The sequence below is a fragment of the Hemibagrus wyckioides genome, linkage group LG06 (genome assembly GCF_019097595.1).
Source record: "Hemibagrus wyckioides isolate EC202008001 linkage group LG06, SWU_Hwy_1.0, whole genome shotgun sequence".
Classification (NCBI taxonomy): domain Eukaryota; kingdom Metazoa; phylum Chordata; class Actinopteri; order Siluriformes; family Bagridae; genus Hemibagrus; species Hemibagrus wyckioides.
The window spans coordinates 42,740,759-42,767,522 of record NC_080715.1 but is presented as its reverse complement, the minus strand read 5'-3'; the positions used below and the strand labels follow the sequence as shown (position 1 = coordinate 42,767,522).

General features: G+C 44.6%; 1 protein-coding gene across 15 annotated transcripts in view; it reads right to left on the bottom strand.

Moving 5' to 3' along the window:
* The window catches only part of epb41l2 (erythrocyte membrane protein band 4.1 like 2), a 57,397-nt gene that overhangs the window by 3,880 nt on the left and 26,753 nt on the right, over positions 1–26,764 (bottom strand). The window contains exons 7-23 of one of the 15 annotated variants that reach the window (XM_058393505.1): positions 21,161–21,233; positions 20,609–20,827; positions 20,401–20,488; positions 19,302–19,454; positions 19,112–19,209; positions 17,652–17,824; positions 15,938–16,014; positions 13,379–13,453; positions 12,796–12,831; positions 11,812–11,871; positions 10,271–10,432; positions 6,808–6,861; positions 5,962–6,546; positions 4,379–4,507; positions 4,057–4,155; positions 3,879–3,959; positions 2,609–2,715 (exon numbers count right to left, since the gene is read on the bottom strand). In XM_058393505.1, the coding sequence (XP_058249488.1) occupies positions 2,611–2,715; positions 3,879–3,959; positions 4,057–4,155; positions 4,379–4,507; positions 5,962–6,546; positions 6,808–6,861; positions 10,271–10,432; positions 11,812–11,871; positions 12,796–12,831; positions 13,379–13,453; positions 15,938–16,014; positions 17,652–17,824; positions 19,112–19,209; positions 19,302–19,454; positions 20,401–20,488; positions 20,609–20,827; positions 21,161–21,233 (2,267 nt within the window). In that variant the 3' untranslated portion in view covers positions 2,609–2,610. The remainder of the gene's footprint in view (positions 1–2,608; positions 2,716–3,878; positions 3,960–4,056; positions 4,156–4,378; positions 4,508–5,961; positions 6,547–6,807; positions 6,862–10,270; positions 10,433–11,811; positions 11,872–12,795; positions 12,832–13,378; positions 13,454–15,937; positions 16,015–17,651; positions 17,825–19,111; positions 19,210–19,301; positions 19,455–20,400; positions 20,489–20,608; positions 20,828–21,160; positions 21,234–26,764) is intronic. The other 14 variants (XM_058393506.1, XM_058393520.1, XM_058393509.1 and 11 more) reach the window with 14 other exon arrangements.

Genomic DNA, 26,764 nt, shown 5'->3' with positions numbered 1-26,764 from the left:
TGAAGATGTTGTGGTGATGTGATGATGAAGATGAAGTGATGTTTATGATGAAGATGTGGTGGTGATGATGTGATGAAGAAGATGTTGTGGTGATGATGAAGATGAAGTGATGTTTATGATGAAGATGTTGTGGTGATGATGAAGATGAAGTGATGTTTATGATGAAGATGAAGTGATGTTTATGATGAAGATGTTGTGGTGATGATGAAGATGAAGTGATGATGTTTATGATGATGAAGATGAAGTGATGTTTATGATGATGTTGTGGTGATGATGAAGATGTTTATGATGAAGATGTTGTGGTGATGTGATGATGAATTGATGATGTTTATGATGAAGATGTTGTGGTGATGAAGATGAAGTGATGTTTATGATGAAGATGTTGTGGTGATGAAGATGAAGATGTTTATGATGAAGATGAAGTGATGATGTTTATGATGATGTTGTGGTGGTGATGTGATGAAGATGAAGTGATGAAGATGTTTATGATGTTGTGGTGATGATGTGGTGATGTGATGATGTTGTGGTGATGAAGATGAAGTGATGTTTATGATGATGTTGTGATGAAGATGAAGTGATGAAGATGTTTATGATGTTGTGGTGATGATGAAGTGATGAAGATGTTTATGATGATGATGTTGTGGTGATGATGAAGATGAAGTGATGTTTATGATGATGTTGTGGTGATGAAGATGAAGATGTTTATGATGAAGATGAAGTGATGATGTTTATGATGATGTTGTGGTGATGATGAAGATGAAGTGATGAAGATGTTGTGGTGATGATGAAGATGAAGTGATGATGTTTATGATGATGATGTTGTGGTGATGATGAAGATGAAGTGATGTTTATGATGATGTTGTGGTGATGAAGATGAAGATGTTTATGATGAAGATGAAGTGATGATGTTTATGATGAAGATGTTGTGGTGATGAAGATGAAGTGATGTTTATGATGATGTTGTGGTGATGATGAAGATGAAGTGATGTTTATGATGAAGATGTTGTGGTGATGATGAAGATGAAGTGATGTTTATGATGAAGATGTTGTGGTGATGATGAAGATGAAGTGATGTTGTGGTGATGATGAAGATGAAGTGATGATGTTTATGATGATGTTGTGGTGATGAAGATGAAGTGATGTTTATGATGAAGATGTTGTGGTGATGATGAAGATGAAGTGATGTTGTGGTGATGATGAAGATGAAGTGATGTTTATGATGATGTTGTGGTGATGATGAAGATGAAGTGATGAAGATGTTGTGGTGATGATGAAGATGAAGTGATGAAGATGAAGTGATGAAGATGTTGTGGTGATGATGAAGATGAAGTGATGAAGATGTTGTGGTGATGATGAAGATGAAGTGATGAAGATGTTGTGGTGATGATGAAGATGAAGTGATGAAGATGTTGTGGTGATGATGAAGATGAAGTGATGATGTTTATGATGAAGATGTTGTGGTGATGTGATGATGAAGATGAAGATGTTTATGATGATGTTGTGGTGGTGATGAAGATGAAGTGATGATGTTTATGATGAAGTGATGTTTATGATGATGTGGTGATGTGATGATGAAGATGAAGTGATGAAGATGTTTATGATGATGATGTGGTGGTGGTGATGAAGTGATGAAGATGTTTATGATGAAGATGTGGTGGTGGTGATGAAGTGATGAAGATGTTTATGATGAAGATGTGGTGGTGATGAATAAGTGATGAAGATGTTTATGATGATGATGTGGTGGTGATGTGATGAAGATGAAGTGATGAAGATGTTTATGATGATGATGTGGTGGTGATGAATAAGTGATGAAGATGTTTATGATGATGATGTGGTGGTGATGTGATGAAGATGAAGTGATGAAGATGTTTATGATGATGATGTTGTGGTGATGTGATGAAGATGAAGTGATGAAGATGTTTATGATGATGATGTGGTGGTGATGAAGTGATGAAGATGTTTATGATGAAGATGTGGTGGTGGTGATGTGATGATGAAGATGAAGTGATGAAGATGTTTATGATGAAGATGTGGTGATGATGCAGATTATGATGACGATATTCGGTTTTCTCAGTCTGATCTCAGTACCAGTTTCCAGATGATGACAGAGCTCACATTTACACACCACTCAACACGTCTGACACGTCTCTCTGTCTGTTACTCTGTCCATCTCTCTCTCCATGTTCAGGTCTCTTTCTATCTCCCTCAATGTTCAGGTCTCTCTTCTGTCTCTCTCTCTCTCGTGTCTCTCTTTCTCCCAATGCTCAGGTCTCTCTCAATGTTCAGACTTCTCTCTGTCTCACCTTAAATGATCAAGTCTGTCTCTCTCTCTGTCTCTCTCTCAGTGTTCAGGTCTCTCTCTATCAGACTAACTCAGTCTCTATGTGTGCTTCTGTCTCAGTTTGTCGCCCTGTATCTGACCCCCCCCCTCTCTCTCTCTGCCACAGATTCTCTCTCTCTCTTTTTCTGTCTTTATCTGACTCTCTTTATAAGAGTTTCTCTCCCTCACGTCTCTGTCCAGCTTTCTGTCTGCCAGTCTATCTGACTACTCTCTAATAACAGACAGAAAACCCTTCACACACACACACACACACACACACACACACACCTTTACTCTTCGTCCTCAGACAGCTCTGTCTCCTTGTGCACCACCACGCGGGTCACAGACATGTCCGGGTGCTGCTCTTTGGCTTCCTTTATGGCCTGGGCTAAGGCCTGCAACACACACACACACACAATATTTATATATATTAATAAAAACAAACTGTAATATAAGTAATAAAAGCTGCAGTGAATTAGCGAGTGAGGAGTAGACGTGATGTTCATCTACAGTTCCCACTTCCTGTTCCCACTTCCATCCTTCCCTCCTCCATCACTGAGCTACGGACAGACGCGGCGCTAGGACGAGCGCATCAATATTAATAAGGTGTCATCTCCGTGCTGAGGGAGGTAGGAAGTGAAACCGGATCCTTTTGTCTTTGTTATTGTTCAGATTTATTTATCTAAACTCTGTTTGCGTCGGCCGCTCCTCCTGTGAGAGGTTTTATTTCTAATAAAAGCTCTGTCAGGATCTGGAGGAGGTTTGTAGCCGGAGTTAACTGTATAAAAGTCAGTTTCTACGGAAACAGTGGTGTTTGTTACGGTGCTCTCCACTCCCACGCTCTCACTGTACATTCTTAATGAGGGGGGGAGAGAGAGAGAGAGAGACCTGAACATTGAGAGAGAGAGAGAGAGAGAGAGACCTGAACATTGAGAGAGAGAGAGAGAGACCTGAACATTGAGAGAGAGAGAGAGAGAGAGAGAGAGAGGCAGAAAGAGAGAGAGACCTGAACATTGAGAGAGAGAGAGAGCGAGAGCGAGAGAGAGAGAAAGACAGAGAGACCTGAACATTGAGAGAGAGAGAGAGAGAGAGAGAGAGAGAGAGAGAGAGAGAGAGAGAGAGAGAGAGAGACCGGGAAAAACGCAACTGCTTGGGCTAATCAGATTGATCTTGACATCCACACCAGTGTGTGTGTGTGTGTGTGTGTGTGTGTTTGTTATAGTCCAAAGCTGATGCCATCTCCAGCAACAGTGAACTCAAGAAATTTCTAAATAAGTGCAAAGAGGAAAAAAAGTCCAGAAGATCAGCTTCTGTAACATCATCATTCTTCCTCACGACAAGAGGGCGGAGCTTCGGTTACGTTCCATCAGCTGATCACACACTGACCGATCACATAAGCGCTGCTACACTCAGCTGAAACTATACTATTGACATGATTGTGGATTATTAGGAAAAAAAAAAGATTGTTGTCGCTGTAACCATGGCGACAAAAAACACACGAGCAACACCCAGCCTCGGCTCCAAGTTCGACTCAGTTCGTGTGTGTGCGTGTGTTCACCTGGTCGTGATCGATGTCAGTGTCGCCTGTAATGACGATGCGCTTCTCGATCCGTGTTTCTGAGAGCCCGCCTTTTAGTGTCTGTCAATCAAAAATTTTAAATATGTTAATGAATTAAACAGAAAATGACATTTTTTATTCCTCTGTGTGTGTGTGTGTGTGTGTGTGTGTGTGTTACCTTGGTGATGTGTGTTGTTGTAGTTGTACAAAGAGCCTCCGAGGTGATGGTCTGAGCTGTCATGAGTACGCCGGGCTCGCTGTCTCCGGCGCCGTCCAACTGCCCGACACACACACACACACACACACACACACACACACTCTATTTAAAAAACGACAGTTATTTCTATACATCATTCATCTCCCTGTCTGCCAGCAGCCAATCAGATCCAAGCTAAAAGTGCAAACAATTACAATTCCAGTAAAGTTAAAGACAGAAGGGGGCGGAGTTTATCACACCGAGACTGTGTGATGGACGGGTGGAGAGTGCCAGGTGCCGTTACCTGAGCCGCTTCGTACGTGATGGTTTTGGTTTCTGTGTGGACGATGGGGACCTCCTTCGTGGTGATCTCCGTCTTCTGAGCCGCGAAGGTGTCCGAGATGGTCACCATTTCTGTTTTCACCACCGGGGGCTACGGGTTTGAGGGGAGAAGAGTCAGAGTTTCGCTCACAACAAACACACACATTCACAACACACACACACGACAGGCAGGAGGAGCCTCATGCTCTGACAAACTGAAAGAAAGTAAGTTGAAATTAGAGATGTATGGAGTGATCATGCAACTCAAAAGGAACTCCAATGAATTGAACTCAAATCAACTCAAAGACACTTGAATCAGTGCATGCAGAAGATCACAGCAAGCTGGAACGTAAAGAAACTTCAGCCAGAGGGAAGCGAACACACATCACATGCTGATCTTTGGTTCAGTTTACTGCAGGTTTGGTTGGTTTCAGCAGCTAACACACACACACACACACACACACACTTCCCTGCAGGTAGTGTGTGTTTGGAGGATGAGTGGGACGGAGGATGAATCATCCACAGCTATCTCTGCCAGTAACGGGTAGCACACACACACACTCATCCCCCAGGAACTCTCACACACACACCATGCAGGAAACAACCTGAAGCACAATCAATCATACACACAAACTAAGGATGAGTGTACAAGGACATTATGGCATCTGAAACCGTGTAACAGAATTAGTAGTGGGCGTGTGTGTGTGGGCGGAGATCAATGTTTCAAATTCATTCATTCAAAGATGCTCCACCCCCAAATCGTCTCTGATTGGCTCAAGGGCAACGTGAGGTTCTTGGAACTTTCCTGATTGACTTGTTCTGTACAGAAAGCTTCACCCTCCAAGCACCAAGAAGATAAAAAAAAAAGTTTCCAAATAAATAAATAAATAAATAAATAAATAAATAAGGACTTGCAGCAGAAAGGTACCTTGTGGACGATGTTCCTCTCCACACTGTACATTTGCAGCTGTAGGACCTTTTTTTAAAGCTTTAGAGACTTCCAGAGAAAACACGGATTTTAGTTCACTCCAGAGTCAGAGACTTCTTCGTAAATCAGATAGAATAGAGGTGTAAGAAAAAAATAAAATAAAACAAAACCCACTGAAATTTAACCTGGGGGGAGGGGGGGGGAGTTCTCGCTCAGGAAAGTTCCGGTTCCTTCTGGAAAGTTCTGGAAGCTGGGTCTATTTTTTTTTTATCAGATACCTTAATGTCCTTGTTAACTGCTAGCACCTTTCACCACACGGTCACTACACACAGGATGCAGACGGCTTGTTGTGTGTGTGTGGAAAATTAATAATCAAATGTAAAAGAATGTGACATGAATAAAGAGTGACTTTCGGACAGACGCGTCATGGCATATCGCTATTCTCTCGCTTCTTTCATGCGTATTAATCAGCAGTAATGTAACAGCCTTTTTTTGTGAGTGAGATAAAGAAGAGGGAAAGAGATAGCTGTGTTCTCCGGTGAAGAGGAAAGGCAGCAGGACAGGGATGAAGGGATGATGAAGGAGAGGAGGAGGAGGATGGCGTTGTCGGCCATCTTCATGGGATTTCAACCAATTACCTCCGAGCAACAGATCACCTGCGGGACGCGCTCCGTTTCCGTTTGAGACGCGTCACCGTTGACGACACAAGTCTCCTCCTCTTGCTTCTCAGCCGCAGCACATGGAGCGGGCGGAGCTTCAGTGTCGTCGGCGTGACCATTAGGTGCTTCGTCAGGCGTCACCAAGACTTCATCTCCGGATACTTCCTCTTCTGCCTGTTCTGACGGCTCCTCCTCTTTCACGGACTCGCTGACCGCCTGGGGCTCTGCCTCTGTAGGTGTAACTTCTTGATTAAGCTCCACCTCTTGCTCCTGCTCCTCTTCAGGCTCTTCTTCGATAAGCTGGGTGGAGTCTGGGGAGGCAGGAAGCTGAGCGTGATACTCTGCCTCCTCCTCGCTCTCACTCTCTGACGAGCCACCGCTCTTCTCCGGCTCCACCTCCTCTTCCTTTGCTTCCGGGGCTTTGTCTGTAACCACGGTCACCTCAGTGGATACCTCAGGGAGCGGGCTTTTGGGCTTATTTGCTTTGACCTCCTCAATAACGATGATCTCTTCCACCACTTCTATAACCTCTGGCTGACCGTTAAGCCCTGAATTCTGTTTGTTCTAAAACAAATGACATAAAAAAACGACAGACAGACAAAGGATGGAGAGAAAAAACAGAAACGATGACCAACACAGATAAACAAACGAAATAGAATGGACAAAAACAATGAACTTAATCACATTGAAAGAAACGATTAAGACATAAAACAAATGGATTAACATATATATGATGGATGGATGGATGGAAGAATGGATGGATAGATAGCTAGTGTGTTAGGTCTGAGGTGAGATGCGAGTTAGCTTGGTGTTAGGTTGCACCACCTTGCTGATGTCACCGCTGTCAGACAGGGCGCTCTCGAGGGGGGCGGGGTTTATCTGTGAAACATAAATGTTAACCATTGGCAACTGTCAGTCAAAGCATGTAACATCAAGCATGTTTTTACGACGAGGAGAAGCACCGTATCCACGCATACAAGCCAAAAAAATAAAAATAAAATCAAATGTGGATGATTTTCAAAGCAAAGTTTTGTCCAGTCTGGTCTCCTGGTTACCGAGATACAAACAAAAAAAAGGCAGAGTGAAGTTACTTCTCTTTTCAACTAAACTGTTTAAAGTCTCACTTTAAGCAGTCTCAATACAACACTGAAAATATATATATATATATTATATAGCCAAATATTGGGACCAGGACTGGACACAAACTTTTGTAAGTGAGCCATCACACACGATGAGAGAGCCAGAGATGAGGAAGTTTAGAGTCAAAAGGCTGAGAGCACCTCGGACCGTGCAGCGACATCGCCCTCTGCTGGAGAGACAGTGCCACTGCGGGATTCGGGGGCGCCCGAGAAACAGACTTTACGCAAAAACAGAGAGGTGAGCTCCTCTTCTAAACTCTAAACACAGACACAGACAGACAGACAGGAGGAAAAGTGGGACAGGTGGAGGACAGGAAAAAAGAGGGACAAAGAGACAATGATTATTCGGGTCTTGTAGAAGTGAGTCCAAGTCACTGGACCTTTCTGTTCTGTTACTGCTTCTGTAGATGTCTTGACCACCTGCCTAATATTGTATTGGTTCCCCTTTGGCTGACCCGTCCTGCACTGTGTATTCTGACCCCTTTCTATCAGAACCAGCATTAACTTCTTCAGCAATTTGAGCAACAGAAGCTCGTCTGTTGGTTCGGATCACACGCGTCAGCCTTCGCTCCCCACATGCATCAGTGAGCCTTGACCACCCATGACCCTGTCTCCGGTTCACCACTGTTCCTGTTGGAGCACTTTTGATAGATACTGACCACTGCAGACCGGGAACACCCCACAAGAGCCGCAGTTTTGGAGATGCTCTGATCCGGTGGTCTAGCCATCACAATTTGGCCCTTCATCATCAAACTCTCTCAAATCCTTACACTTGTCCATTTTTCCTGCTTCTAACATCAACTTTGAGGACAAAATGTTGACTTGCTGCCTAATATATCCCACCCACTAACAGGTGTCATGATGAAATAATCAGTCTTATTCACTTCACCTCTCACTGCTCACAATGTTATGCCTGATCAGTGTATAAACTGTATGTCCTGGGCGTGAAGATCTTTACTGCTCCAAATATCTGGGCCTTCAAATCTGGGATGGTTATTTATTGGTTATTTCAGAATTAAATCTGAACCATCTCTGATGGACTTCCTGCAATCACAGCTATTTTTATTTCCACCTGCCGGAGATATTAAAACAAATTCAGCTGGTTTCAATTCCGAAAATATAAACAAACTAGTAGCTTAATGTAAAACCACTGCGACACTCACGAGAACAAAAAAAAAGCCTGAAATTGCTCCTATTGTGTTAGCATCTGTTAAGAACATCCAATAATGCCTTTACAAACACCAATATTTCTGTTATAGAGACACAAATTAGACCTCATGCCTGTTTATATTGTGGAGAACTGTATCAACATAGTCAGTTAAATTCCAGAGGACAATGTGTGAAATATTCTAATATGCTAACGAGTAGCTAGATCGACAGTGAATTTCAGCCTGCAAGGAACTAAACACAACGATACGAGTCAGGACTTCTTGTCCTCTATGTAGCAACCAAGTGAGTTGCAAATTATTTTCATTTGCTGAAGCTTATGCTAGGTCTTCCCTATACCAGTCATTGTCCATGCTTTAAGCATGGACAATGACTGGTATAGAGGGGCAAGATTAGCCCCTCCTACTTGGCACAGAAAGCAGAGAAATGTCCCCAGTTAGTCGGAATTTGCAGATAGTAACCAGGTGCATTAGGAAATATATCAAGGTTATTTTAGTTCCCTGGGACGTCATGATTTTTAGAGGAAATCTCTTCCACGGAGCAGCGTTTAAACCCACAGCTGTAAAACAAGACCCGTAAGAACAGCGAGAGACCTGATCGTAAACCCAAAGAATGACCTGAGAGTCAGGTGACCCTCGAGAGGAGAGGGAAGGAAGGAGCAGAACAACCAGCAGTAAAGAAGTGCACATAGAGAACCAAGTGATGGAGTGAAGATGGAGTGGATGATGCCACTCTGTCCCAGAAAAAAAAAGCGTCTTACACGAGACGAGATAAATACAGGCACCAAAAATCACCAGGACAGCAAGATAACAACAGTAAATAATAATACAATGTGGAGGACAACAGTTACAGTGGAAAGATTAAGCAAATAAAGCAGAATAAAAAAAGACATCCATTATAAATCTTGCACAGAGAACAGCAGAAAAATGAAATCCGAAGCCAAGCATCAATCAAACTGCATGATTCTCCCAGCAGGGGCAAATAAGATGCAGATTATCAGGTGCAGAGATATTTTTGTAGTAACCTGCCCTTTTGCCGAGCCAAGATCAGAGTGAGTGTGAAAGATCATCCACCAGGGTGACAACTAGAGACTTTAAGCATGGACAATGACTGGTATAGGGAAGACTGCTAAAGGAGCAACAGTTTAAGGAACAGAACCGTTGAGGCAAAGGTGGCTGCTGAAGGGACCACAGACTGTTGGGGGGATGAAGACTGTTGGGGTGCAGAGACTGTAGAGGGGTCGGTAACCTTTGAGGAGGATGACTGTTGTGGGGAGAATGACTGTTGTGGGGATTGTTGGGGGGGACAGTGACTGTTGGGGGGACGATGACTGTTGGGGGGACTGTTGGAGGGACAATGACTGTTGGGGTGATGACTGTTGAGGGGACTGTTGGGGGAAAAGATGACTGTTGAGGGGACTATTGGGGGACGATGACTGTTGAGGGGGCAGAGACTGTTCTGGGATTACTGTTGAGGGGAAGGTGACAGATGAGGGAAGACCACTGTTGGTGGGGACTGCTAGGGGCTAAGTGTTGGGGGACGACTGATGACCACAAACCACACATGCCATAGTACTCCAAAATTTAATAATGTCAGAAAGCAGCAACCCCCTGCAGGTCATCCATACTTAAAGTCCCTAATGCCAGAGTCGCAAAGCCGTCCACCATGGAATAAAGAGGAAGACTGGCTTTGAGAGTACAGGAAGCGATCATGAGGCAGTTGGGATTGTTTAAGAGACCTCACAGGGTGACTACAGACACAAGCCAGCGTTTTGGTCTTACAAGGTTTTTATGCTGTTAAATGCAACAAAATGAAATCTCTGGCAATAGAGGGACAAGTTAAACAACTCCGACCGCCACATGGAGGGAAAAAAAAAAAAAAAAAAAAAAAGAGAGACAGAGAGATGGCAGAGCGAGTGCTGCATGCAGGTGTGTCGGCTCGCAGGGTCTGTGGCGTGAATCCCGGCACAGAAGCACACGTACCCCTGGGACAGGCGGACGCAGGCTGGTTGCAGCGGGGCTGCCCGTCAGACGCTTTTCCCACTGACTGGGCCGAGGTTCTGGAGCCGCCTCCATAAAACTGCGCTTTAGCTCGCTAATGCTAGCCTGATGCCTCAAAACATCCTCCTGTGTCTTATCCAGATCCTATTGTTGCCGCGGCGGCCAGTAGACAAGGAATCAACATCCATGTCATTATTGTGAAAATACAGAGTCATAGTGCAGAATGCAAGCCAAGCCTCACTGCTGGAACATCAGGATCCGCCCGATTCTGTCAAACTGCTTAAAACCTGGGCTAAAAGGGGGTGGAGCTTAGCTTTAACCTGATCAGCGAATTCAGAACCTATCCATTCCTTATCATCGGTAGTGACTTTTATCCTTTTTTTTTCTCTTAATCTGTCAGCTCTTCCACCTCTCTCTTCTTTGCCCTTTTCCTTTTTAACCATTTTCTTCCTTCACACTTGCTCAGTTCTTTTTGTCCTTCGCTCTAATATATTAGAATTCTTATGTTTTTTTTTTAAATAAGTAAAAAATCTAACTTAAGCTCCACCCCTTCTTGACCATGGCGATGTCCGTCCCTGTGTGTGCGGCAGCAGTGAGCCGAGGCCTTACAGATATGTTTCCCGTGTATAGTTGCTGAAACACTGGAGAGTGAAACACACACAGCAGCTACATCGTTAAAGGGCTGTATTCTAATCCACTTCTGAAGATTATGTACTTTATGTCTGAGATGAGGTTCTCTTTTGAGTCTGGTTCCTCTCAAGGGTTCTTCCTCTTATTGTTTTAGGGAGTTTTTCCCTCCATGACAGTCATAGGCATGTCTAATGTCTAATGTCCTGTAAAGCTGATTTGAGACAATGGTCATTGTTAAAAGTGCTATAAAAATAAAACTGAGATGAACTGAATTGAAATGAACTGAATTAAAACGAGCCAATTGAAATGAACTGAATTAAAATGAACCAATTGACATGAGCTGAACTGAAATAAACCGAAGTGAAATGAACTAAATTGAAATAAGCTGAATTGAAATAAAATGAATTAAAATAAACTGATCTGAAATGAACCGAATTGAAATTAAAAATGAAATGAATGCCTCTTTCTCTCAGTAGTAGCTGTGTTAGCGTATCAGATGTGTGTGCGCGTTTCACTCAGGATCAGCTCAGGAATCAGTACTGTTTAGTACATAAACACACACACACACACACGTAAAAAGATTAGTGTGGTTAAGAACTAAAATACACAAAAATATGAAAAGATTACACACACATGCATCCATTACACCATGCACAAGAGTGTATACCCACACACACACACACACACACACACACACACACACACACACACACACACACACACAAACACACACACACACACAGAATGAGAGTGAAGGGCAGCTCGGAAGAGCGAGAGCACAGCACAAACTCCAGATTCAGAATGGTTTTCAGATTTAAAAAGGAATTTCTGGGTAATTACTAAGATTCCCCACCCCCCACCCCACCCCTTTATCTGATGGCAGTGATACGAACCTCCAGCATTAGATTGCTATGTCTGACATAAATATTCTCTCCCTGCACTCTCAGCTTGCTCTGCAGATTCAAAAAACAAAAACCAGACAAAAACAAAAAACAAAACAAAAAGGTTGGCATGAATAAAAACAAACAAAAAAGAAAAAGAAATAAAATGAAACAGTGAGTGAGTGAACAGTCCAAACCCAAATGCAGTTTAAAAAACCCGTCCAAAGCGCCTCCGGGGATAAGTGTGTGTGTGTGTGTGTGTGTGTGTGTGTGTGTGTGTGTGTGTGTGGGGTGAGCATATAATACATCGTTAAATCGATCAAGCGTTTAAATACTTTTAAAGCCCACGACAACTTTTTTGTTCTTTTTAAAGCAGATTCATCCTGTAATATTTATATTAAAATTGCATATTAACTCATTAAAATAAATAAAATACATTTTTTTAAAAAAAAGTTAAAATTTTCTTTATAAATAAATTGACAAATAAAAAAAAGAAAATGACAGATTTATATTTAAAAAAAATCTATTTCTAGAAGTACCCCCCCCCCAACCATTCAACCTTCTGGTCAAAAGTGGGCGTGGCTACACAATAAGTGTGACCTCTCATGGACGAATCAGAGAGCGCTTTAAATTTATTTTTAGCTCAATTATGCATCTTATCCTGTTTTGTTTTCCCCCCCCGTCACTCCTCGTGGTCACTCTTGCTGTAGTTAGAGCTGGTCGTGTTGTCGGGGGCTTTAACGTGTGCGGTGTGACGGTTTGGACCGGTTTCTGCTTCGTTTCACGATAAGGCAGCGAACAAAACACACACCAGCACGATCATCCACAAACCCAAATTAAGGCAAAATAAAAACAATCATCAATGAATCACAGCAAGGGTAACAAAAAAACAAAAAAAAAAAAATCAAGATTCAAGAACCCCCAGAGAGATGAACAGAAAGCGAACTGAATTAAAATAAAAACAAGCTCTGAATTCAGCGTGGTGATTACATGAACCTGGGTTCGAGAGGAATCAGCTCCGTCTGTTTCAGTCTGGGAGCACGATTGGAGGAAAAAAACCAACAGTTAAATCACTCATTTCATCCTTCGGATTGGTCAATAACTTGTAAAAAGAGAGGGAGAGAGAGAGAGAGAGAGAGAGAGAGAGAGAGAGAGAGAGAGAGAGAGAGAGAGAGAGAGAGAGAGAGAGAGAGAGAACGAGAGAGAGAGAGAGAGAGAGAACGAGAGAGAGAGAGAGAGAGAGCGAGTGTGTGAGAGAACGAGAGAGAGAGAGAGAACGAGAGAGAGAGAGAGAGAGCGAGTGTGTGAGAGAACGAGAGAGAGAGAGAGAGAACGAGAGAGAGAGAGAGAGCGAGTGTGTCAGAGAACGAGAGAGAGAGAGAGAGAGAGAGCGAGTGTGTGAGAGAACGAGAGAGAGAGAGAGAGAGAGAACGAGAGAGAGAGAGAGAGAGAGAGAGAACGAGAGAGAGAGAGAGAGAACGAGAGAGAGAACGAGAGAGAGAGAGAACGAGAGAGAGAGAGAACGAGAGAGAGAGAGAGAGAGAACGAGAGAGAGATGCTGCAAAGGTGAACGGCAGACCTCTGCTACAGGTTCAGCAGCGACTGCAACCGATGTGGCCTCTCCAGGCTCCGCCCCTTCTTTCACCTGCAGAATCTGATTGGTGGAAATGATGGACGAATCGATCGGAAGGAATAAAAAAAAAAGGTGAAATGGATGATGGGAAGGCTTGACATTTGCATAAAAATAATGAGGTCATGAGGAGGGAGAAAGACTCGAGCTCAGGGATTGGTTAATAATTGCGAAGGGGCGGGGCGAGGGAACGGGACGTGGTTGCTTTCTTGATTTTTCTCTGCGCAGGTTGGCGACTGTAACCCACAACACAAACGTAGATGAGTAGACAAGGCATGGAGAAGCTGGAGATTATTCGTGGAAGCGAATGAAGTTTACGTGTTCCGAGGAATCTGAGGCTCGCTGCCGTTAATGTAGTGAGCGTTAAACGTCTACAGATAATCTTTCACTATATATATATATATTTATGACACTGTGGGCGATCCGGTCATAAAACTCTAAACAAATCTTCACTGTGTAGTTAAGCGCCATCGAATCTTGGTGTAACCCCGCCCTCCTAGGCTCCACCTCTTAAAGTGATGTAGAAGACAGCTGATGTTTCTATCCAGCAAATGATCTTTTATTTGAAGGAAATGTGTCAAATGTTAGCGGAAGCGTTTTCGGGCGAGATAGATCTCTGGGGTTAAATTCAGACAACAAACTAGCCTTATCTTTTTGGTGTAAAAGTGGACCTTGTGTGCATTTATCTTGTGGCTGGACAGCAGATTTTGTAATAAAACCTTTATCAGAGGACAAGACTATTAAAAGACTTTCTGCGTCCACAGTGAGAGCAGTTCGAGTTCTATGCTCATTAAACCGGGTCAACGAGGCTGGCAGGGCAGAAGCTATAAATAGAGATACTCTCAGGAATGCTGGGAAAATCGATTTACAAGCAGGAGGAGGAGGAGGAGGAGGAGGAAGAGGGATAAGTGCTATTTTTACAAATCTACCACAGTGCATAGCATGAGGAAGCGATGAGGTTGTGAACTAATGGAAGGAAAAAGGGGGTCGAGGGTCGGTTTAGGCGACCGGGTCACACGTCTCCTCTTGAGACGTGGTGTCCGCGCCGACCTCAGCAGCCCAGAAACGGATGTAAGCTTTGGGCTCGAGGTAGCACAGCGACACCGCGAGAGGCAGCGCGAGCGCCAGAGAGAGCGCCACCGAGTGGCAGGCCGAGAGAAAGACAGCGAAAATGAGGAAGAAGGACGGACATGGCAGGGCGATGGAGCCGTCCTCGTCTAGCAAGTGCGCACCCTTAAACAAGGCCAGGAGGGAGGAGTCTGGACGTGGGAGGGGCTCGGAGGGAACACGGGAAGGGGGCAGGGCAAATGCGGACACGCCCTCTTCGACGAAGTGGGCTGGGTCAGGGTCAACGGGGTTGGGGTTGAGTTCGGGCTTGACGGGTAGGTCGGGTTCGAGCTCCGGGTCAGGGTCGAAATCGAGCTCGGGTTCATCCTCAGAGACGTCGGACAGGACGTCCAGCTCAGAGATGGTGTCCAGGGTGGGAGGGAGAGACGACAGGGACGAGGAGGAAGGAAAGAATGGGAACATGAAGAGGGACTAGGGAGAATGAGGGGTGAGAAGGACAAGAAAAAAAAAGGATAGAGAGAAGTGTGTATGACGAAAAGAAAAGTGGACACGACGTTACAGGAAGGAGAGGAGAGAGACACAGCATTAGTCAGACAGACATCTGGAGGACAAAGGAAGAGGAGTGGTCAGGTGGGAAGGGAATAATAAGGGGAGGACAACAGGTGTGCTCTTTCTTTCTCTATTTTCTTTTCTTCTCTAACTTTCACTTCTCTTCATTCTCACTCTCTTTCTTTTGCTTCTTCCATTCTTTATTTCTTCATTCTTACTTTCTCTCTCTGTGTTTCTTGGCCTGTCTTTTCTTTCTAACTTCTATACTTTCTTCCAGTTTTTCCTTTCCTCTTCCATTCTCTCTTTCTCTCTCTCTCTTTTCTTTCTGTCCCAATGCATGTTTATCATGAATACAACCTAACAGTGTAGATGGCTAAGTGCAAGGAGAAATAAGAGGAGTGACGTACAAAGCCAGAGGAGGGAGTGAAAAAGAAAAAAGAAGAAAAAGGAGCAAACCCAGATGACTAGCTTTGCCTCAAAAGGGGGAAAAAAAACAGGAAGTGAGGCGGTAAGACTCCCTACACGTTTGGATCAGATGTTGTTTGGTGCGCACACCCGAGCGTAAATCAGACAGAGCGTGAACACACTTCTTCTGCTTGGTGACACGAGGACCTACACGTGACCCCGAGATGGAGACCACAAACACAGAGCATGATGGGAAACTCCGACTGAGTCCAGGTCTAGGGTAAGGAACTGGGGTTGATTATACTCACAGTTTATTAACCAAATCAGCATAAAAAAAACACAATGCAAAAGGAAATACACAAACAACAACAACAACAACAACAACAACAACATTATAAACAGTTAAACTGTCGTGACTCCTTCCATAACATCCTGAGAGAAAAAGAGAAAAGCCGAGGCTGAAAAGCTCAAATGAATCTTCCTCACCTTGGAATCGGAGGAGAGATCCAGGGCGGGGTCACGACCGTTCTCACCAGGGGCGTGGCCAAAATCGCTCACTGGAGCTGTGGAGTAGTGGAAGGTCAAAGGTCACAAAAACATGGAGCTTCAATCAAACATCGCTCTGACAGACGTGAGCCACCATAACATCACCATAATCATTCATTCCATTTATCACTGTACATGATCCAGATGTGTGCCAGACAGTGTTTATCCAGATGTGTGGCATAGAGTGTGTTTATACAAATGGGTGCTGTAGATGGTGTTTATCCAGAAGTGTGGTTCTGACACTGTTTATAGAGATGGGTGCTGTATACAGTGTTTATCAAGATGTGCGGTTCTGACAGCATTTATCCAGATGTGTGTTTTTGACAGTGTTTATCCAGGTGTGTGGTGTATAAAGTGTGCTTGGTGCATATCCAGATGTGTTGCAAACTTGATATATGGTGTGTAAGACATGTATACAGGTGCATGGTGTAGACAGTGTGCTCTGCGTTTATCCAGATGCGGGGTTCTGACAGTGTCCATCCAGATGCGGGGTTCTGACAGTGTCCATCCAGATGCGGGGTTCTGACAGTGTCCATCCAGATGCGGGGTTCTGACAGTGTCCATCCAGATGCGGGGTTCTGACAGTGTCCATCCAGATGCGGGGTTCTGACAGTGTCCATCCAGATGCGGGGTTCTGACAGTGTCCATCCAGATGCGGGGTTCTGACAGTGTTTATCCAGATGGGGGGTTCTGACAGTGTTTATCCAGATGGGGGGTTCTGACAGTGTTTATCCAGATGGGGGGTTCTGACAGTGTTTATCCAGATGGGGGGTTCTGACAGTGTTTATCCAGATGGGGGGTTCTGACAGTGTTTATCCAGATGCGGGGTTCTGACAGTGTTTACCCAGATGTGTTGGACAGTGTGTGGAATACTTGGTGTATATTCAGATGTGTGGCAGACAGTATTTCTCCAGATGTGCGTATGTTTGGTGTATATCTGGATGTGTTGTGAATTTGATGTGTGGTGCGTAAGACATGTATACAGATGTATGGTGTAGACAGTGTGCTCTGCGTTTATCCAGATGTGTAGTGTAGAATGGCCTGCACAGTGTTCATGTAGAGGTGCTGAACAGTGAATGGCCACCAGGTGGCGCTGCTCCTCTGCACTCTGCTGCTGTACAGCTGCTGAGGAAATAACGAGGTCAGGATCTAAAGCTGTGACACAGATGAGCAGTCATGTGACACAGCCATGGACAAATTCAGCAATCCGAGCGTGTGTGTGTGTGTGTGTGTGTGTGTGTGTGTGTGTGTGTGTGTGTGTGTGTGTGTGAGTGCGCGCTCGGTGTCACGCCCAGCTGAGACCATGTGTGTCACTGTCATTCCCCAGGCACTTGGCTAACACACTGAGCTAGAACGTAAAGGCTGACTGATCTGCTGAGAAAAACAGATGGAGACATTCCACACAAATCCGTCCCTCATCTTAAACGGATTTAAGGAAAAACATGGAATTGTGTGCTGTTAAGGAGAAACGGAGCACACACTCATTCCCTAACTCTGTCCATCATCCTGAAGACAGGAAACACACCACCGTCGTTTTCCCCGTGTCTGTGTTTGCTCCGTTTCTCTCTCTGACACAAACACGCACACACTTCAGCTCTCTCTCTCTCTCTCTCTCTCTGTGTGTGTGTGTGTGTGGGGGGGGGGGGTTATTTACCGGTGTCAAGGCTGCGTGAGCTGCGTTTGCTGCCCGTGCGGAGAAAGTGTGGAGCGGGTCGGTCTATCAGAGTGCTGGCCTGTCGGGTCTGAGTCTGGGTTCTCCCGCTATAACGGAACCTAGAACCCAGAGTCAGGAACTTCGACTTAGTTGGCGGCTCCGGATTCGACAACCTGAAACACACAAAAGCACACACAAACACAATAATACACAGTGAGTCTCAGTGAAGGAGGCGTGGTCTCTGTGTGTCAGTCTCAGTGAAGGAGGCGTGGTCTCTGTGTGTCAGTCTCAGTGAAGGAGGCGTGGTCTCTGTGTGTCAGTTAAAGTGGAGGAGGCGTGGTCTCTGTGCCAGTTAAAGTGGAGGAGGCGTGGCCTGTGTGTTAGTCTCAGTGAAGGAGGCGTGGTCTGTGAGTCTCAGTGAAGGAGGCGTGGTCTGTGTGTCAGTCTCAGTGAAGGAGGCGTGGTCTGTGTGTCAGTCTCAGTGAAGGAGGCGTGGTCTGTGTGTGTGAGTCTCAGTGAAGGAGGCATGGTCTCTGGGTGTCAGTCTCAGTGAAGGAGGCGTGGTCTCTGGGTGTGAGTCTCAGTGAAGGAGGCGTGGTCTCTGGGTGTCAGTCTCAGTGAAGGAGGCGTGGTCTCTGGGTGTCAGTCTCAGTGAAGGAGGCATGGTCTCTGGGTGTGAGTCTCAGTGAAGGAGGCATGGTCTCTGGGTGTCAGTCTCAGTGAAGGAGGCGTGGTCTCTGGGTGTGAGTCTCAGTGAAGGAGGCATGGCCTCTGGGTGTGAGTCTCAGTGAAGGAGGCGTGGTCTCTGGGTGTGAGTCTCAGTGAAGGAGGCATGGCCTCTGGGTGTGAGTCTCAGTGAAGGAGGCATGGCCTGTGTGTGAGTCTCAGTGAAGGAGGCGTGGTCTCTGGGTGTCAGTCTCAGTGAAGGAGGCGTGGTCTCTGGGTGTGAGTCTCAGTGAAGGAGGCATGGTCTCTGGGTGTCAGTCTCAGTGAAGGAGGCGTGGTCTCTGGGTGTGAGTCTCAGTGAAGGAGGCATGGCCTGTGTGAGAGTCTCAGTGAAGGAGGCGTGGTCTCTGGGTGTCAGTCTCAGTGAAGGAGGCGTGGTCTGTGTGTGAGTCTCAGTGAAGGAGGCGTGGTCTCTGGGTGTCAGTCTCAGTGAAGGAGGTGTGGTCTCTGGGTGTCAGTCTCAGTGAAGGAGGCGTGGTCTCTGGGTGTGAGTCTCAGTGAAGGAGGCATGGCCTGTGTGTGAGTCTCAGTGAAGGAGGCGTGGTCTCTGGGTGTCAGTCTCAGTGAAGGAGGCGTGGTCTGTGTGTGAGTCTCAGTGAAGGAGGCGTGGTCTCTGGGTGTGAGTCTCAGTGAAGGAGGCGTGGTCTCTGGGTGTGAGTCTCAGTGAAGGAGGCGTGGTCTCTGGGTGTGAGTCTCAGTGAAGGAGGCGTGGCCTGAGTGTGTGTGTGTTTTACCTGAAGAAGGTGTGATGCTCTACACAGACTTTCCAAACCCTCTTAGCAGCGCGATAGTTGGGCAGCTTAAATCCCACTGTGCTCTCAAACTGCTCCGCCTATCAAACACACAGAGTTCAGTGCTTGTTGCTGGTGTGTGTGTGTGTGTGTGTGTGTGTGTGTGTGTGTGTGTGTGTGTGTATATACACACCTCTCCCGGTCTGATCTTGATGTAAAAGTTGCTGCGCTTGTAAGAAATCTTGAGAATTTTGGGCCAGGCGAAGCGGTTGATCCTCAGGCGGTCTTTGTAGATCAGCAGACCATTAGCACACACTCCTAACATGATGTCCACGCCCTCGGAGTCCTGACGCACGCACACACACACACACACACACACACACACACACACACACAGATGTTGGTTGATGAACAAATCATTACCATGGCGATGCTGCAGGGGTTTGTGTGTCCAAACCACACACTAGGGCACAATGCTTAGGGCATTAGTGTGTGGTTTGGGACACAGCCCTGGTTTAGTGCTCCAGGTTCAGTTTATTTCCTGTTTGCAAATTAACATGAGTGTCAAGCTTGTTAACTCATTATTCCATCACACACACACACACAGCCTCATTACGTGTGTGTGCAGTAAGAAATCGATAACTCTGATGGATGGAAACGATTTACACAGATGAAGAGAGGCTGTGAGATGCTTTTAACACACTCTTTCTCGATCCGTCATTCTCTCTCTCTCCTGTTCCGTTCATACACCTACATCTCATCACTTCCTTCCCTTTTCCTCCCCTCCATCTCTCAATCCGTTCATCTGTCCATCTCTCCTTCACTTACTCCCCCCATCTCTCCAGGTCATTCCTCTCTCCTCCTCTTCTCAACCATCCATTTCCCTCCTTCTCTCCATCCACCCCTCTCTCTTTTTCATCCATCTCTCCCAGTCATTCCAGTCCCATGTCTTCTCCACCCATTTCAGTCCCTTCATTCATTCCTCTTTCATTCTCTCCAGCCATCCCTCTCTCCTCCTATCTATACATCCATTTCTCCATCCATGAGCATTCTTTCCATCTCTCTCTTTCTATCCCTCTATCAAATTCCCATGATCCATCCCTCTCTTCTCTTCCCCTCCTCCACCTGACATTGATGCAGCGAGATGCTAATTTTAGCACCACAGCAGAGGACATGACGGACACGCAAATGCACACACACACACAAAAATACCCCCACCCTCGTGTTATAAGGGGCGGGGCTTACATCCGTGTTTACATGTTATAGTCAACCTGTTTGTGGGTGGAGCTTACCTTTGCATGATGAAGATCAACACCATACATGGACAGCTTTTTGGCATTTTCCAAGAAATTAACATCAGCCTGAGCTGGAGACATTCCCCTACACACACACACACACACACACACACACACATCCCCAGAGAGTGAGACAGGTGTTGTTTTTTTTCTTTTTACCAATAATCATACCTTGTGTGTGTGTGTGTGTGTGTGTGTGTGAGACCTGTGGGACTTGTGCAGCTCCAGCACTTTCTCCTCGAGCTCTTTGGTTTGATCTTTAGCGAGCTGGAAGTCGGAGACGGAGTGGAGCTGCTGCTCGGCCAAGTCGTGATCCCCGAGCTCGGCCTGCAGCGTGTAGGAGCCAAGCAGAGCCAGGGTGACGAAGGAAGCCGGCAACCGACCCGACACGATGTCCTGCCTCAACTGCAGACACAGCAGATACCTGTACACACACACAGAGTTAATATTTACCTGTGTGTTACTTTTTATTTATTTCTACGTTGATGTTAAACAGTACAGGAGTTCTGGTTAAACACAAAGCTGTGAGTGGAGCTGTTTTATTTACTCTATCAGACAGACAGGTAGAGCAGCATTATTGTGTGTGTGTGTGTGTGTGTGTGTGTGTGTGTGTGTGCGCGCGTTATTCAATCTTTTAATATCTTTTATCACTTTAAAATCTCTACATAAAGAGCTTTTGCATGGCATGTATGTATTTGACGGTGTATGTATGTTCATATCTGTGTGTGTGTGTGTGTGTGTGTGTGTGTGTGTGTACCTGGTGAGGTCCTCAGTGAGCTGTGAGGGATCTGGATAGAACTTCACGTTAAAGGCAAACTGCCACTGAGAGTCTGGAGAGAAAGAACGACAAATAAAAACACACACATTACACACCCCGGTGTTGTGGGTGTTGTCTGAAATCTGATTGGTCAGTTCTGCAGCTCTGTATTAAAGTGCTCATTCTAATCCGTTAGCGTTTCTATAGTAACAGCTCAGTCACACGGGTCAGACGTGCCACTGACCGACAGATCAAACGAGAACGCTGCTTGTGTGTGTGTGTGTTGATCAGTGAGATGTTGATGTCTCCAGTCTCAGCACTCTGAAGGGGGCGTGACTTGATTGATATTACCACAAATGAGGCGGGGTCTGATTAACATTAACATAAAGGGGGCGTGGTCTGATTAACATTAACATAAAGGGGGCGTGGTCTGATTAACATGGTGTAATCCTGGTGTGTGTGTTGATCAGTGAGATGCTGATGTAACATCTAGAGTCTCAGAGCTTTGAAGGGGCGTGGCTTGATTAACATGGCACGATCCTGGTGTGTGTGTGTGTGTGTGTGTGTGTGTGTGTGTGTGTGTGTGTGTGTTCTGAGACTGCAGGTCATGTACAGTGCAGGAACTCACTTCCTGTCTGCCCGGGGCACTCGGTTCTCATGGTAAGGGTGAGGAAAACACCAGCAGAGACAAACATGGACTGAATGTGTTCTTTCACTCAGTACAGGGAGTGTGTGTGTGTGTGTGTGTGTGTGTGTGTGTGTGTGTAGAGTAACTTCATAACGTTATACTGTGTGTGTGTGTGTGTGTGTGTGTGTGTGTATGTGTAGAGTAACTTCATAACGTTATACTGTGTGTGTGTGTGTGTGTGTGTGTGTGTGTGTGTGTGTGTGTGTGTGTAGAGTAGCTTCATAACGTTATACTGTGTGTGTGTGTGTGTGTGTGTAGAGTAACTTCATAACGTTATACTGTGTGTGTGTGTGTGTGTGTAGAGTAACTTCATAACGTTATACTGTGTGTGTGTGTGTGTGTGTGTGTGTGTGTAGAGTAGCTTCATAACGTATACTGTGTGTGTGTGTGTGTGTGTGTGTGTGTGTGTGTGTGTGTGTAGAGTAACTTCATAACGTTATACTGTGTGTGTGTGTGTAGAGTAACTTCATAACGTTATACTGTGTGTGTGTGTGTGTGTGTGTGTGTGTGTGTGTGTGTAGAGTAACTTCATAACGTTATACTGTGTGTGTGTGTGTGTGTGTGTGTGTGTGTGTGTGTGTGTGTGTGTGTGTGTAGAGTAACTTCATAACGTTATACTGTGTGTGTGTGTGTGTGTGTGTGTGTGTGTAGAGTAACTTCATAACGTTATACTGTGTGTGTGTGTGTGTGTGTGTGTGTAGAGTAACTTCATAACGTTATACTGTGTGTGTGTGTGTGTGTGTGTGTGTAGAGTAACTTCATAACGTTATACTGTGTGTGTGTGTGTGTGTGTGTGTGTGTGTGTGTAGAGTAACTTCATAACGTTATACTGTGTGTGTGTGTGTGTGTGTGTGTGTGTGTGTGTAGAGTAACTTCATAACGTTATACTGTGTGTGTGTGTGTGTGTGTGTGTAGAGTAACTTCATAACGTTATACTGTGTGTGTGTGTGTGTGTGTGTGTGTAGAGTAACTTCATAACGTTATACTGTGTGTGTGTGTGTGTGTGTGTAGAGTAACTTCATAACGTTATACTGTGTGTGTGTGTGTGTGTGTGTGTGTGTGTGTGTAGAGTAACTTCATAACGTTATACTGTGTGTGTGTGTGTGTGTGTGTGTGTAGAGTAACTTCATAACGTTATACTGTGTGTGTGTGTGTGTGTGTGTGTGTGTAGAGTAACTTCATAACGTTATACTGTGTGTGTGTGTGTGTGTGTAGAGTAACTTCATAACGTTATACTGTGTGTGTGTGTGTGTGTGTAGAGTAACTTCATAACGTTATACTGTGTGTGTGTGTGTGTGTGTGTGTGTGTGTGTAGAGTAACTTCATAACGTTATACTGTGTGTGTGTGTGTGTGTGTGTGTGTAGAGTAACTTCATAACGTTATACTGTGTGTGTGTGTGTGTGTGTGTAGAGTAACTTCATAACGTTATACTGTGTGTGTGTGTGTGTGTGTGTGTGTAGAGTAACTTCATAACGTTATACTGTGTGTGTGTGTGTGTGTGTGTGTAGAGTAACTTCATAACGTTATACTGTGTGTGTGTGTGTGTGTGTGTGTGTGTGTGTGTGTGTGTGTAGAGTAACTTCATAACGTTATACTGTGTGTGTGTGTGTGTGTGTGTGTGTGTGTAGAGTAACTTCATAACGTTATACTGTGTGTGTGTGTGTGTGTGTGTGTAGAGTAACTTCATAACGTTATACTGTGTGTGTGTGTGTGTGTGTGTGTAGAGTAACTTCATAACGTTATACTGTGTGTGTGTGTGTGTGTGTGTGTAGAGTAACTTCATAACGTTATACTGTGTGTGTGTGTGTGTGTGTGTGTGTGTGTGTGTGTGTGTGTGTAGAGTAACTTCATAACGTTATACTGTGTGTGTGTGTGTGTGTAGAGTAACTTCATAACGTTATACTGTGTGTGTGTGTGTGTGTGTGTGTAGAGTAACTTCATAACGTTATACTGTGTGTGTGTGTGTGTGTGTGTAGAGTAACTTCATAACGTTATACTGTGTGTGTGTGTGTGTAGAGTAACTTCATAACGTTATACTGTGTGTGTGTGTGTGTGTAGAGTAACTTCATAACGTTATACTGTGTGTGTGTGTGTGTGTGTAGAGTAACTTCATAACGTTATACTGTGTGTGTGTGTGTGTGTGTAGAGTAACTTCATAACGTTATACTGTGTGTGTGTGTGTGTGTGTGTAGAGTAACTTCATAACGTTATACTGTGTGTGTGTGTGTGTGTGTAGAGTAACTTCATAACGTTATACTGTGTGTGTGTGTGTGTGTGTAGAGTAACTTCATAACGTTATACTGTGTGTGTGTGTGTGTGTGTGTGTGTAGAGTAACTTCATAACGTTATACTGTGTGTGTGTGTGTGTGTGTGTGTAGAGTAACTTCATAACGTTATACTGTGTGTGTGTGTGTGTGTGTGTGTAGAGTAACTTCATAACGTTATACTGTGTGTGTGTGTGTGTGTGTGTGTAGAGTAACTTCATAACGTTATACTGTGTGTGTGTGTGTGTGTGTGTGTGTGTAGAGTAACTTCATAACGTTATACTGTGTGTGTGTGTGTGTGTGTGTGTAGAGTAACTTCATAACGTTATACTGTGTGTGTGTGTGTGTGTGTGTGTGTAGAGTAACTTCATAACGTTATACTGTGTGTGTGTGTGTGTGTGTGTAGAGTAACTTCATAACGTTATACTGTGTGTGTGTGTGTGTGTGTGTGTGTGTGTGTGTGTAGAGTAACTTCATAACGTTATACTGTGTGTGTGTGTGTGTGTGTGTAGAGTAACTTCATAACGTTATACTGTGTGTGTGTGTGTGTGTGTGTAGAGTAACTTCATAACGTTATACTGTGTGTGTGTGTGTGTGTGTGTGTGTGTGTGTAGAGTAACTTCATAACGTTATACTGTGTGTGTGTGTGTGTGTGTGTGTGTAGAGTAACTTCATAACGTTATACTGTGTGTGTGTGTGTGTGTGTGTGTGTGTGTGTGTAGAGTAACTTCATAACGTTATACTGTGTGTGTGTGTGTGTGTGTGTGTGTAGAGTAACTTCATAACGTTATACTGTGTGTGTGTGTGTGTGTGTGTGTGTAGAGTAACTTCATAACGTTATACTGTGTGTGTGTGTGTGTGTGTGTGTGTGTAGAGTAACTTCATAACGTTATACTGTGTGTGTGTGTGTGTGTGTGTGTAGAGTAACTTCATAACGTTATACTGTGTGTGTGTGTGTGTGTGTGTGTGTGTGTGTGTGTGTGTGTGTAGAGTAACTTCATAACGTTATACTGTGTGTGTGTGTGTGTGTGTAGAGTAACTTCATAACGTTATACTGTGTGTGTGTGTGTGTGTGTGTGTGTGTGTGTGTAGAGTAACTTCATAATGTTATACTGTGTGTGTGTGTGTGTGTAGAGTAACTTCATAACGTTATACTGTGTGTGTGTGTGTGTGTGTGTGTGTGTGTAGAGTAACTTCATAACGTTATACTGTGTGTGTGTGTGTGTGTGTGTGTGTGTGTGTGTGTGTGTGTGTGTAGAGTAACTTCATAACGTTATACTGTGTGTGTGTGTGTGTGTGTGTGTGTGTGTAGAGTAACTTCATAACGTTATACTGTGTGTGTGTGTGTGTGTGTGTGTGTGTGTGTGTGTGTGTGTAGAGTAACTTCATAACGTTATACTGTGTGTGTGTGTGTGTGTAGAGTAACTTCATAACGTTATACTGTGTGTGTGTGTGTGTGTAGAGTAACTTAACGTTATACTGTGTGTGTGTGTGTGTGTGTGTGTGTAGAGTAGCTTCATAACGTTATACTGTGTGTGTGTGTGTGTAGAGTAGCTTCATAACGTTATACTGTGTGTGTGTGTGTGTGTGTAGAGTAACTTCATAACGTTATACTGTGTGTGTGTGTGTGTGTGTAGAGTAGCTTCATAACGTTATACTGTGTGTGTGTGTGTGTGTAGAGTAGCTTCATAACGTTATACTGTGTGTGTGTGTGTGTGTGTGTGTGTAGAGTAACTTCATAACGTTATACTGTGTGTGTGTGTGTGTGTGTGTGTGTAGAGTAGCTTCATAACGTTATACTGTGTGTGTGTGTGTGTGTGTGTGTGTGTGTGTAGAGTAACTTCATAACGTTATACTGTGTGTGTGTGTGTGTGTGTGTGTGTAGAGTAGCTTCATAACGTTATACTGTGTGTGTGTGTGTGTGTGTGTGTGTGTAGAGTAACTTCATAACGTTATACTGTGTGTGTGTGTGTGTGTGTGTAGAGTAGCTTCATAACGTTATACTGTGTGTGTGTGTGTGTGTGTGTGTGTGTAGAGTAACTTCATAACGTTATACTGTGTGTGTGTGTGTGTGTGTGTGTAGAGTAGCTTCATAACGTTATACTGTGTGTGTGTGTGTGTGTAGAGTAACTTCATAACGTTATACTGTGTGTGTGTGTGTGTGTGTGTGTGTGTGTGTGTAGAGTAACTTCATAACGTTATACTGTGTGTGTGTGTGTGTGTGTGTGTAGAGTAGCTTCATAACGTTATACTGTGTGTGTGTGTGTGTGTGTGTGTGTGTGTAGAGTAACTTCATAACGTTATACTGTGTGTGTGTGTGTGTGTGTGTGTGTGTGTGTAGAGTAGCTTCATAACGTTATACTGTGTGTGTGTGTGTGTGTGTGTGTGTGTGTAGAGTAACTTCATAACGTTATACTGTGTGTGTGTGTGTGTGTGTGTGTGTAGAGTAACTTCATAACGTTATACTGTGTGTGTGTGTGTGTGTGTGTGTGTGTGTAGAGTAGCTTCATAACGTTATACTGTGTGTGTGTGTGTGTGTGTAGAGTAGCTTCATAACGTTATACTGTGTGTGTGTGTGTGTGTGTGTGTGTGTAGAGTAACTTCATAACGTTATACTGTGTGTGTGTGTGTGTGTGTGTGTGTAGAGTAGC